General features: G+C 37.2%; 1 protein-coding gene across 3 annotated transcripts in view; it reads left to right on the forward strand.

Moving 5' to 3' along the window:
* The window catches only part of DDX4 (DEAD-box helicase 4), a 113,555-nt gene that overhangs the window by 27,266 nt on the left and 73,157 nt on the right, over positions 1-13,132 (forward strand). For all 3 annotated transcript variants that reach the window (XM_004380473.2, XM_004380475.2, XM_004380474.1), the window contains exons 4-6: positions 5,142-5,216; positions 7,549-7,626; positions 9,451-9,501. In XM_004380473.2, the coding sequence (XP_004380530.1) occupies positions 5,142-5,216; positions 7,549-7,626; positions 9,451-9,501 (204 nt within the window). The remainder of the gene's footprint in view (positions 1-5,141; positions 5,217-7,548; positions 7,627-9,450; positions 9,502-13,132) is intronic.

Raw genomic sequence — 13,132 nt, forward strand, 5'->3', positions numbered from 1 at the left:
TAACTTTGGGAAGGTTGCCTAGCTTTTCTAAACTATTTGTTTTCTCCTTTTTAAAATAAGGATAATACCTCATAAGTTTGTAATGGTTAAATAAGCTAGCTAATACTGGAAAAGGCCTAGTGTAGTGCCTGATACCTATTGGTACTAAATTAATTGTATTTTTCTTGTATACATCTGATAACAATTAGCTGTCTTGCATTTGACCACTTGTTTTAGTTTTCAGCTAATTTTACTTAAGCTGTTACTGTCTCTGGAGCCCTGATGGTGCAGTGGTTAAGAGCTATGGCTGCTGATCAAAAGGTTGGCAGTTTGAATCCACCACCCACTCCTTGGAAACCCTGTGGGGGCAGTTCTGCTCTGTCCTATAGGGTCACTATGAGTCGAAATTGGCTCGATGGCAATGGGGTTTGGTGACTATCTCTGACTAGTTGAGTCTTTTTTGGATGTTACTTTTTTTTGCATGTCTGCTATTAGTTGAGATGTTTTAAATTGTTTTTGGAATGGGTATCATTTAGCAGTTTTGAGATAGAAATCCTGTATACTAGGTCTAGTACTTATAGGTTATGTATCTCGGGCATGTCACTTAGTTTAATCTTTTCTAAAAACAAACTTTACAACACCTACCCTGACTCACAGCAGGAAGGTTATAAGGATAAGGATCAAATGATGTAATGTATGTTAAAGTCCTTTTTTAGAAAGTAAAACTGTATACCAGTGTAAAATGCTTTTCCTAAAGGACACTATGATTTGTGTTGTTTAATTTAGATCTGCTCTAGTCTTTCTATTTTATTTGGTCAAACAGTCCTAAAATTGTTGGAGAAAGAAATCTTCTCCAGACATGGTCGACAATTTATTAAAATATATAAACAAAATCATGTAAGAATATCACCCTATAATTTTTTTCATGCTAAATTCCAGTTATGGTCATAGGCATTTTAGTTAAGTATCTGTATTTCTTTTTTTCACATGCTGATTAAAAAAGATTTTTTTTTATTGTGCTTTAGGTGAAAGTTTACAGCTCGTTAATTTCTTATATAAAAATTAATACACGTATTGTTTTGTGACATTAGTTGCAGTCCCCACAATGTGACAGCACATTCCCCCTTTATATCCTTGGTTCCCTGTGTCCATTCAGCCAGTTCCTTTCCCTCCCGGCCTTCTCATCCTGCCACCGACAGGAGCTGCCCATTTGGTCTCATGTATCTGATTGAACTTAAGAAAGAAGCACACTCCTCAGGAGTATTATTTTTTGTTTTATAGTCCTCTCTGATCTTTGTCTGAAGACTGGGCTTTAGGAATGGTTTCAGTTCTGGGTTAACAGATTGTCTTGGGGCTATAGTTTTGGGGGTTCCTCTAGTCTCTGTCAGACCATTAAGTCTGATCTTTTTATGTGAATTTGAATTCTTTTCTGCATTTTTCTTCTGCTCTGTCCAGGACTCTCTGTTGTGTTCCCTGTCAGGGCAGTCATTGGTGGTAGCCAGGTACCATCTAGTTCTTCTGGTCTCAGGCTGGTGGAGTCTCTGGTTTATGTGGCCCTTTTGTCTCTTGGGCTCATATTTTCCTTGTGTCTTTGGTGTTCATTCTCCTTTGCTCTAAATGAGTTGGGACCAATTGATGCATCTTAGATGGCCACTTGCAAGCTTTCAAGACCCCACAGGCCACTCACCAAAGTGGGATGAAGAGCATTTTCTTAATAAACTGTTATGCCAATTGACCTAGATGTCCCTGAAACTATGGTTCCCAGGCCCCAGCCTCAGCTACTCTGTCCCTCAAAGTGTTTGGATGTGTTCAGGAAACTTCGTAGCTTTTACTTTGGTCCAGTTGTGCTGACTTCCCGTGTAAGCATCTATATTTCTAAGAAAACATTTATCCTCTGTAAGTGCCCTTTCTTTTCTAATAAGCATGGTACAAGATAGCTAGCACAAATTTAATTAATTCTGCTTGATGTGAAGGAGGTTTCAGAATACAGAATTTCACACTTATGAAATCATGCCCAATCCTCCACACTTATTTCTATGATAATATTAATTTTTAGCCCACTGTCTTAGCAGTTGCATTCTTGTCACAGAAGTTGGGAGAAGTGTGGATCTAGATATCATAGCAACCAATTGAACATATATCACGTGGGTTCTGAGTACAAAATGAGTTAGAAGAGAGTTACATGAAATTATAGGAGATGAGGGAGAAAAACATAGTGACTAAATAATATAAATATTGAAAAATAGGGGAAATCTTGGGATACATTTACAGAAACTTCAATTAATGAGTTAAGGGTATTTTCATCTGTTTCTTCATCCTAAAACAACAGCTTTTGGCTCTTCCAGAGCTTATCATTCAAGGTTACTTTCTTACATATTTGGGTACTACTGCCCTCAGGTCAGCTTTACATACTGATTCAGGATGGAAACATGAGTGAGCACCTTATTTCCTTTATCATTGATGCTCCTGTTTCATGGCTTAGGAAATACACTGACTCCTCACTCACTTACTGACATGGTTAGGTTCCAAAGACCAGGTCATTACGCAGAAATCCGCATGTTGCAGAAATGGAGATTGACTACCCCAGATCACAGTAGGATAGCTGCCATATTACATCATTATATAGCTATCAAGCCACTGAGAATCGTGGCCCAGCCAAGCTGACACAGACTTAACCATCACAGCCAGCATTACTTTCTTGTCACATCTCAGTGTCCATTACTGCCAGATGTACGTTAATGCGCAGAATAGTCGAATAGTAGATTTTTTGCTATTGTCATAAAGATAACAAGATAGTCGATAAGTGAGGAGTGGGTGTGCATATCTTAGAACAGTGCTGTTCATTAGAACTTTCTGCAGTGATGGAAGTATTCTCATCTACACTGTCCAGTATGGTAGCTACAAGCTACATTTGACTGTTGAACACTTGAAATGTGGCTTGTCCATGTTGTCAGTAGTTGTAGTTAGTTTATAATCATTGCTGTATAGTACTCCATTGTGTGAATAGACCACATATTTTTATTCTCCTCTTGGTGGATATTTGAGTCATTTCCTGCTTTGCTTGTTGTAGACAAAGCTGCCATGAACATCCCTTCTCTTCCTGGTTTGCCAAGTATATGTTTTTAAATCATGAATAGGTGATGGATTGTGTCACATGCTTTTATCCGTGGAGATAATTAGTTTTTTTCCCTTTTAATTTGTTAATGTTGTCAATTATCTTTTCTAGATTTTCTAATGTTAAAATATCCTTGCATACTGGGATAAACCCATCTTGATCATAATGTCTTATCTGTTCTACATACTGTTGGGTTATATATTTGCTAATAATTGTTTTGCATCTATGAGTAAAAGAGGTTTATAACATTCTTCTGTCCTTGTCATATCAAGGTTCTGTTTGCCTTGTGGAATGAGTTGGGGAATAATTCCTCTTCCTATTTCCTGGAAGAGTTGTATAACATTGAGATGATTTGTTCTTTGAGAGTTTGGTAGGACTCAACCTGTAACATTGTATCTGGGCCTCCTACAGAGATTTAAGTAGTGATTCCATTTCTTTAAAGGTTATTGTTATGGATTGAATTGTGTCCCCCAGAAATATGTGTCAGCTTGGTTAGGCCATGATTCCCAGATTTGTGTGGTTGTCCTCCGTTTTGTGATGTAATTTTCCTGTGTGTTGTAAATCCTAATCTCTGCCTGTGGTTAAAGAGGCAAGATTAGATTATGTTAAAGAGGATTAGGGTGGGATTTTAACACCCTTGCTCAGGTCACATCCCTGATCCAATGTAAAGGAAGTTTCCCTGGGGTGTGGCCTGCATCACCTTCTATCTTACCAGAGATGAAAGGAAAGGGAAGCCAGCAGAGAGGGGGGACCTCATACCACCAAAAAAGCAACGCTGGGAGCAGAGCGTGTCCTTTGGACCCGGGGTCCCTGCATGGAGAAGCTCATAGACCAGGGGAAGATTGATGACAAGGACCTTCCTCCAGAGCCAACAGAGAAAGCCTTCCCCTGGAACTGTGCCCTGAATTTGGACTTCTAGCCTACTAGACTGTGAGAGAATAAATTTCTCTTTGTTAAAGCCATCCGCTTGTGGTATTTGTTATAGCAGCACTAGATGACTAAGAGTTATAGAACAATTTTTTTTTCTAGCGACTCTTCGTTGATCTTTTCAAAAAACCAGTTTTGGCTTTGTTGAGGCCTTCTATGTTTGTTTTCAATTTTAGTCTGCTTTTTATTTTCTCTTTTACATTTATAGAATTTATTTTGTTCTTTTTCTAACATTCTTACTAATTGAGATGGCTGAATTTTAGATTCTTATTTTCTAGCATGAGTTTAAATACTGATCAGTTACATTTTTATTATATAATTCTAAGTATTTTAAAACATCCCATTGTGATTTTTTTTCTTTGAGTTGTGGGTTATTTAGAAGTGTTTTAAAAAAATGTATTTCCAAATGTAAGCGAATATAGTTTTTATGTCGTAACTTCTAATTTGACTGATTGTGATTAGAGAATTTTGTGAATATGATAACTAATTTTTACATTACTTACTAAATATGCTTTGTGATTTTCTGTATGATCATTTCTTATAAACACTCAATCTGTTGTTGAAGAATGTCAATTTAATTTTGAGTGCTATATGTTTCAGTGAATTTGAAGTACACAGTATTACATGAATGACGATAGTATATTTTCCTGTGATCAGTTTTTTGCTATTATAAACAATGTTTATGAAAAATTCTTATATCTGTGTTACTGTGTGAGCATATCCAGGGGATAAATTTATACTAGTGTACTTTCAAAAAGTATATGTATTTTAAATTAGGATCAACATTGAACCAGTCTGTAGTTTCAATAACAGTGTTTGGTTTGTGCTTGTTTCCCTATATCCTTGACTGTTCTGGATATTAGCAAACTTGAAACTATTTTCTAATCATTCATGTGGTTGAAAAATGCTGTCTCCTTGTTTTGATTTCCAATTTCTTTCATTATGAGTAAGATTTAGTCTCCATTTATTTTTCTTTTAGAGAACTACCTGTTCATATTCATAGCCTGTTTTTCTTATTGCTATGTGGGATTCCCCCTTTGCCACCTGTGGCACATTGAAAAGGATTACAAACCACAGAGATACTTGTTTTTGACTTACTTCAAAATGTTATTTGCTTTAGAAATGGATGATGGGCCTCGAAGAGATCATTTCATGAGAAGCGGATTTGCCTCTGGGAGGAGTTTGGGAAACAGAGGCAAGTATCTTTGTCTTTCTTTAATCTGCAGGCCTTTTGAGTAGTAGAATGAGAATTTTGGCTTTCATGGCTGTTTGGTGCAAAGCTAAATCTGTTATAACTCAGTGTAGAGTAGACTTTTTTGGGGTAGTGAGTTTGTCGTTTTTTCAAATGCCAGTTTTTCCCTGTTTTACTTTTTAGGGCTAGTCAGAAATAACTAAATTGGTTTGACAGCTTGGGTAGGTAGATAGGTTGGTTAGAAATAATTGCCTCACAGAGCTGCTTCTGAATGTGTTTTTATTTATTGATTTCCAACATTTGGCATAGGAAGAATGTTTGTAAAGGCTTAAGAGATTAGATTGAGAAGGATCCTTTTCTTGAGTTTTGTTATTGCTTAAGAAAAGGCAGATGGGAAGCATTTGTGTTAGCTCATTAGTATTAAGAGGTTACTTTCCCAAACTTGGAATTTTTTATTGTTACTTTTAGAACAATCACTACTTTATTTGACAGATAACAACCAAGCAGAATACCTTCCAACAGCCTATTCTTAGATTTGATATTAACATGTTGAAATATTCTGCATTATATTTTATTGTAAGGAGCCCTGGTGGTGCAGTGGTTAAGTTTTGGCTGCTAACTGAAAGATTGGCAGTTGAAACCCACCAGCTGCTCTGCGGGAGAAAGATGTTGGCAGTCTGCTTCTGTAAAGATTTATGGCCTTGGAAACTGGGGCAGTTCTGTTCTGCCCTGTAGAGTCACTATGAGTCATAATCGACTTGATGGCAATGGGTTTGTTATGTTTTATTATACTATAAGAAAATATTATTTACGGTGTTTCGGCTGACATTTGGGAAGCTTAATTTCTTGTTTAGGTACAATTAATACAAATTTGGATTTTATATTTTGACATGTAAGTAATTTATTCAAATATGCATATATATATTTTGTTAAGCCTGCACATTAAGTAAGATGCATTGATGGTTTGGATTATGTAATTGGATTAGGAGGTTTTGTTAGGTCATTTTTCCCACTAGCATTAGAAATAATAAATATCTTAATGTTGCACTCAGGAGAATATTTAGTATTTGGATATATTATAAAACCTTGTTTTAGAATAACTTATATGGTACTTTTTGGTGCAGACTTCTAAACATTGTTGAAGAAAGCCTTTTTCAGTGAGAAAACTATCACTGAGACAGATTTTATCACAAATTGTTACCTCTGTATGTTTTAGGTTGAAATACACATTAAACTTCTGACCAGAACTCTTTGTTGAATGTCTGTACTTTAAAAAATTATGTCTGTAACTACTTATAGTCCTGGAAATCCATAGACCCATGAGTATAGCTTCTTTTCCTTATGATTCCATCAAACGTTTTATTTAGCTTTAATCTCTGTGATTTTTTTCCTCAGTAGAACTTACATAACTAGTAATGTGTTTTTAAAGTTGACTTCTAAATGCTTGGAATATAACATTGATTAACTTTAATATCCTATGATGTATGACTACATAGCCTTAACTTCTTGAATCATACACATCTTTAGAATCTGATGAAAGTACTCATAGTTGTACGTACATAATTTTGCATTGTGGTTTTAGGAGTTTTCACAAATACCCTTACCTCTCCCATACTAGGATATTACAGAGAGAGATAAGACAGTTTATGAGGATCACAAGGGAATGCTTTCATTTTTCCCAGTGATAATTTAATGGCAGTTATGCTGTTTTGGATGTCTCTGTTGTTCCATTTGGCTTTTTTTCTTTTAATAACCATGTTCCTTGCTGCAGCGTGTTTGCCCTCAAGAATCTTAATCTGTGGTAAGTAAATACACGGAAAGTAATATTAAAAAGAGAGACAGTGTGCTGTGAAAATGTGGAAGAAGGATTAATTCTGACCGGCAAGCTGAAGGAAGACTTTGAACTAGGCTTTTGGAATGAAAAGAATTTTGATAGGAAAGCAAGGAATGCCCGGCTGAAGGAACAGAATATACAATGGTACAAAGTATTGAAAATTCACAGAATGTGGGATATGGAGAGTTACTTGGTGTGAATTAAAATGTTTGATGGTCATAGTTTTGTAGCTAAGAATGTTAGTATGGGGAAATACTGTGGAGAGATGGGTTGGTGAAGGAAAGTAGTATTCATAGCTTTTTCTTTCTTTTTTATGTAATCCTGTCTTAATTTTGATTTTAAAAAATGGAAATATTAAGAGATAAATCAGTGCTAGTTCCTGTACCACTCTTCCCTTCATCCTTGGAAGTCCCTTTCTCCCAGGTTCATTTAATTCCTAGTGTTTGATGATGCTCTTAATTTTACACGTTAAAGAGTTTAACTCTATCTAAATTCTTTCAGATGCTGTCGAGTCTAATAAAAGAGAGACTCCATCCACAGTGGGTGGTTTTGGAGTTGGAAAGGGTTTTGGAAACAGAGGTAATTACTTGTTTATGATATCTTACAGCCAAAACTTGAGTAATCCCAAGTTTTCCAGTCCTTTGTGTTCATATTTTCCTTTAATGAACATAGAAAGTATGTACATTTTCATTTTCCCAGACATAATTTAAAGTATCACTTTATGCTGCTTTGGGTGTGTCTGCTGTTCATCTGGCTTTTTTTTTAACTAACCATGCTCCTTGCTGCAGTATCTCTCCAAATTGATTAACTCCACATGTGAATTCTAGTTCTTTCTTTGTTTACTCAAAAATCCCCCCTCCCCCAACAAGATATCCATCTTATACGTCCAAAGGCGATTTGAGTCTTCATCTTTATTTGAGCAAAGAACCAGCAGTAGAAGCAGTGAAATTTATTTTTTTCCTTAGAGACTTCAAGAGTCGTACATCCAAACTTAGGCGAAGTTATTCAGAACGTTTTCACTGGCTAATTCTTTTCGGAAGTAGACTACCAGGTCCATCTTCCTAATCTGTCTTAGCCTGGAAGCTCAGCTGAAACCTGACCATCATGGGTGACCCTACTGGTATTTGAATACTGGTGACATAGCTTCCAGCATCATAGCAACACACAAGCCCCCACAGTACAGCATACTGACAGACGCATATGGGAGAGTTAGATCAAGACCAATAGCATGTAGGTGGAAGATTTTCCCAAGGATCTTGGAAACCCAGCACTGACTCTTCTTGGAGAGGGAAGTATATGGGGGCAGTTGTAGAGGGAAGTAGAATATTGTACTTTTCTGAAGAAACTTCAAAGATTGCAAATATTTAAATGAATAAAATAACTCAAAATTTACGTTTTGTGGTAATACAGTTTTCCTTTAGAGATTACCTTTATATATTTTGAAATGAGCCTTCTTCATCTGTCAAGAAAAAATATTTTTTGTCATTCTGTCATATATTGAGGCTATAGACTACATGCTCTTAAAAATGGGAGTTTTCTTGCTGGAAGGGACATCAGATTTTGTTGAACCTGAGATGTTAAGTGACTTGATATATATACATTTTATGTATAAATTTAGCATCTGTAAAACAATAATTGATTGCTCTCTGTTTTAAAGAAGCCAAAAACTAATGTGTTATATGACTTAGATGACATACTGATTTACAGGCATTCCATATTTGACAGTTTTGAAGTATATATTCCCTGAGTATCTTTGCATTTAAAGTCATTAAGGCTCAGCATTTTTTAATTTTATGAAATGTTACTGATGCATGTTTTTAAGATGAATTTTAGAGACATGTCTGTATGCTACAGAGACGCATAAATCTAGACATAGGTTTTTATTAAATGAGAAATTTGAAAGCAGGACTTGATGAAGATTTTTTTTTAAATTTGGTAAACAAAAAGAAGTTGCCAGGATGGATTTCCTTGTTACTGAAAGGGGAAAAATTATTGCATAAAAGATTAGTTGTATTCTGACAGATGAGGAGATTATGAGTTAATTTGTGAACTTTTGATATTTTGAACAGAAAGTATATAGTGCTTATACTGACATATAACTCTGTTTTACCAGTGTCCTTACAGAGGAGTATATGACATTTGAGGTAATACAAAATTGGCTGAAAAGGAAGTTGTTTTTAAACTTAAGAGAATGGAGCTGATAAGTTGACACAAGGCAGAAATTATATTACAGCTTGTATGAGTTCTTACCTAAAATTTATATATACATTTACATGTAATTTATCTTATTTTAAAGGACCATCATAACTTGTCGTTTTTCTAAGGATTTTTTTTTTTAACCATTGAGGCACAAGTAATTGTTGTTTTCAGTAATTTGCAAGTTTCATTTTATATTTTGTATAGGCTTTTTGAATAACAAGTTGGAAGAAGGTGATAGCTCTGGTTTTTGGAGAGGTAAGTTCAATATTTTTGCAGCAACTTTTTAATTTGATATCAAGAATACATGCTAATGAGAAACTTGAGATCTTACTCTGGTCCAGTTCCTTTGTAGATATACATTTTTATTTTATAGTGCTTTAAGTGAAAGTTTACAGCTCAAGTTAGTTTCTCATACAAAATTTATACACGTTGTTATGTGACCCTAGTTGCTATCTATACCTATAATGTTCCAGGACGCTCCGACTTTCCACTCTGGATTTCCCGTGACCATTCAACCAGCTCCTATCCCTTTCTGCCTTTTCATCCTGCCTCTGGACAGGAGCTGCCCATTTATTCTTGTGTATCTACTTGAACTAAGAACACACTCTTCACAACTATTGTTTTATGTCTTATAGTCCAGTCTAATCTTTGTCTGAAGAGTTGGCTTCGGGAATGGTTTTAGTTCTGGGTTGACGGACAGTCCGGGGGCCATGTCTTCTGTGGTTGCTCCAGTCTCCATCAGACCATTACATCTCGTCTTTTTACTGGAATTTGAGTTCTGCACCCCACTTTTCTCCTACTCTGTCAGGGACTCTCTATTGTGTTCCCCATCAAGGCAGTCATTGGTGGTAGCAGGGCACCATCTAGTTCTTCTGGTCTCAGGCTGATGGAGTCTCTGTTTCATGTGGCCCTTTTTGTCTCTTGGGCTCATATTTTCCTTGTGTCTTTGGTTTTCTTCATTCTCCTTTACTCCAGGTAGGTTGGGACCAATTGATGCATCTTAGATGGCCGCTCACTAGCTTTTAAGTCTCCAGATGCCACTCACCGAAGTGGGATGTAGAACCTTTTCTTAATAAACTTTGTTATGCCAGATGACCTAGATATCCCCTGAAACCATGTTCCCCAGACCTCCACCTCTGCTACACTGTCCCTCCAAGGTTTTGGTTGTGTTCAGGAAACTTCTTAGCTTTTGGTTTAGTCCAGCTATGTTGATTTCCCCTGTATTGTGTGTTGTCCTTCCCTTCACCTAAGATAATTCTTGTCTGCTATCTAGGTAGTGAATAACCCTATCCTCCACCCAACCCTCGAAACCATTAAAGAATGTTTTCTTCTGTGTTTAAACCTTTCCTTGAGTTCTCATAATAGTGGTCTCATACAATATTTGTCCTTTTATGACTGATTGCACTCAGCATAATGCCGTCCAGATGAATCCATGTTACGAGATGTTTTGCGGATTCATCATTGTTCTTTATCGTTGCGTAGTACTCCGTTGTGTGAATATACCATAATTTGTTTATCTGTTTGTCTGTTGATGGGCACCTAGGTTGTTTCCATCTTTTTGCTATTGTGAACAGTGCTGCAGTGAACATGGGTGTGCATATAGCTATTCGTGTGATGGCTCTTATTTCTCTAGGATATATTCCAAGAAGTGGGATTGCTGGATCATATGGTACTTCTGTTTCTAGCTTTTTAAAGAAGTGTCAAGTCCATGGACCCCTTATGCCTGTGCCTAGGCAAAGGGGCTGTGCTAGCCCCAAGTTCCTGGCTTTAGGGGATCTGGCAGATTGTTTTTTCGTGTTTGTTAATTTGTTCCCTGTCCAAAGCTGGGAGAATGGCTCAGGGTGTGTGATGGGTCCTACTTCTGGCTGAAGCCACATCAGGACCCAGAGCAGAGCAGGGAGGGGTCAGGTAAATGGGAGAGAGGTACTTCACAAAAGGGGGGATGGTTTTGATCCACACTGTAGGTTAGATGCTTGTACTTAGGTTTCACCAGTTGAGCACTGTTTCTTGCTAGTTCTGGAGACTTGAGCAGACTCTCTGTCACTGGGTCTCTCCCAGTGTGGAAGATTCATCCTGAGCACCACTGCTTGCCTCACTGTCACGTGTCAGCTGATCCAGCCTTCAGGGTGCTGGCGCTGGCCAGGTCAAGTCTGGCAACTCCTCACTGCTTCTGAACCATGTCTTCCTCCCCCTGCTGCTCAGTCTGATTCCTAAACTTTGTCTTTGATGTTCAGGGCTCTCAGACTGTTATATATAATCGATTTACTTGTTTTTTCAGGTCTTTGTTGTAAGAGGGACCACAGGAAGCATCTGACTACTCTGCCATCTTGGCCCTGCCTCCCAATTCCCTTATGTTTAAAACCAATTTTGTGAAGCAGCTGTAGCTAGAACCCTGACTAAGGATATTACTGATTGTTGATCAAGAGTTCAGCCATACTAATTTGGCCTGTTGCCTCCTGCCTTAGTTAATCTGTGAGGTATAACTTTTGAATGCTGTACTACCTTAAGAAAAAATCATAGTAGAAATAGGAAGTCAAAAATGAAAACTCCACTTCTGTATATAAATACAGTTCAGGACATATGGATCCCCATTTGAACTCAGATCTTTTAAGAACATATTGTCAGTGGAAAAAGATTTATGAGAGTATGGATCTTTGCTGAAATTAACATTTTCCAGCAAAGGTACACTCTGGTTTGGAGGAGTACAGAGAATATAAAAATGGAACAGAGTAATGTCACTGTGAATAGACTACAATAATGAACATTGCTTTCTCTGGAAAACCTGATTGAGTAGATTTGAATAAGACCTTAGTCCCTGGTGATTCTGATGCCCTTTTTTTTTTTTGCTTGGGAACCGCTAATCTATGGAATCTGTATAACATAGTAAGCTTGGGCATTCCACTATTTGTTTCATGTCCCTGCACTACTCCCTGCTAGTTAAATGACCCGGAGCAAGTTGCTTAACCTCTCTGAGCCACAGATTCCTACTGTGTAGAATGGAGGCCATCCATTTTCATAGGCTTAGGCAGACTGAATGAGAATGCATGCCAAAGCACTAAGCTCAGTACCAAACACACTGATGGTAAACATTTAATAGATACCATCTATATTCATTAAAGGAGTCCTAGTGGTGCAGTGCTTAAGAGCTAAGGCTGCTAACCAAAAGGTTGGCAGTTCGAATCCACTAGCTGCTCCTTGGAAATCCTATGGGACAGTTCCACTCTGTCCTGTAGGGTCGCTTTGAGTCAGAATCCACTGGACAGCAAGGGGTTTGGTAACAGTATATTCATTAAATATTTGAGACTTGATCTTATTATACTTTAACAAAGTCAAAACCAAGACTATACCTTATCACTTTAAAACGCTTTTGGAATAAATAAATTTAACCAGGCATGCGAAAGACTTGTATGATGAAATTGATGAAATGCTGCTGAGAGCGGTTAAAGAAAATTTAAATAAATGGAAAGATGTTCCATGTTCATGGATTAGAAGACTTAATATTGTTAAGATGTCAGTACTACCCAAAGAGATCTATAGATTCAATACAATCCCGATGAAAATTGGAAAAACCAATCCTCGAGTAGCCCCAAATAACTAAAGCAATGTTGAAGGAGAAGAACAAAATAGAAGTCACACTCCCTGATTTCAGAACATATTATATAGCTACAGTAATTAAAACAGCCTGGTACTGGTATAACAATTGTCTTAGTCATCTAGTGCCACCATAACAGAAATACCCCAAGTGGATGGTTTTAACGAAGAGAAGTTTATTTCCTCACGGTCAAAGCAGGCTAAAAGTCCAAATTCAGGGCATCAGCTCCAGGGGAAGTCTTTCTCTCTCTGTCGGCCTTCTCATCAGTGTTCCCCGGACTAGGAGCTTCTCTGC

The sequence above is a fragment of the Trichechus manatus genome, unplaced genomic scaffold (assembly GCF_000243295.1).
Source record: "Trichechus manatus latirostris isolate Lorelei unplaced genomic scaffold, TriManLat1.0 scaffold00074, whole genome shotgun sequence".
Lineage (NCBI taxonomy): Eukaryota > Metazoa > Chordata > Mammalia > Sirenia > Trichechidae > Trichechus > Trichechus manatus.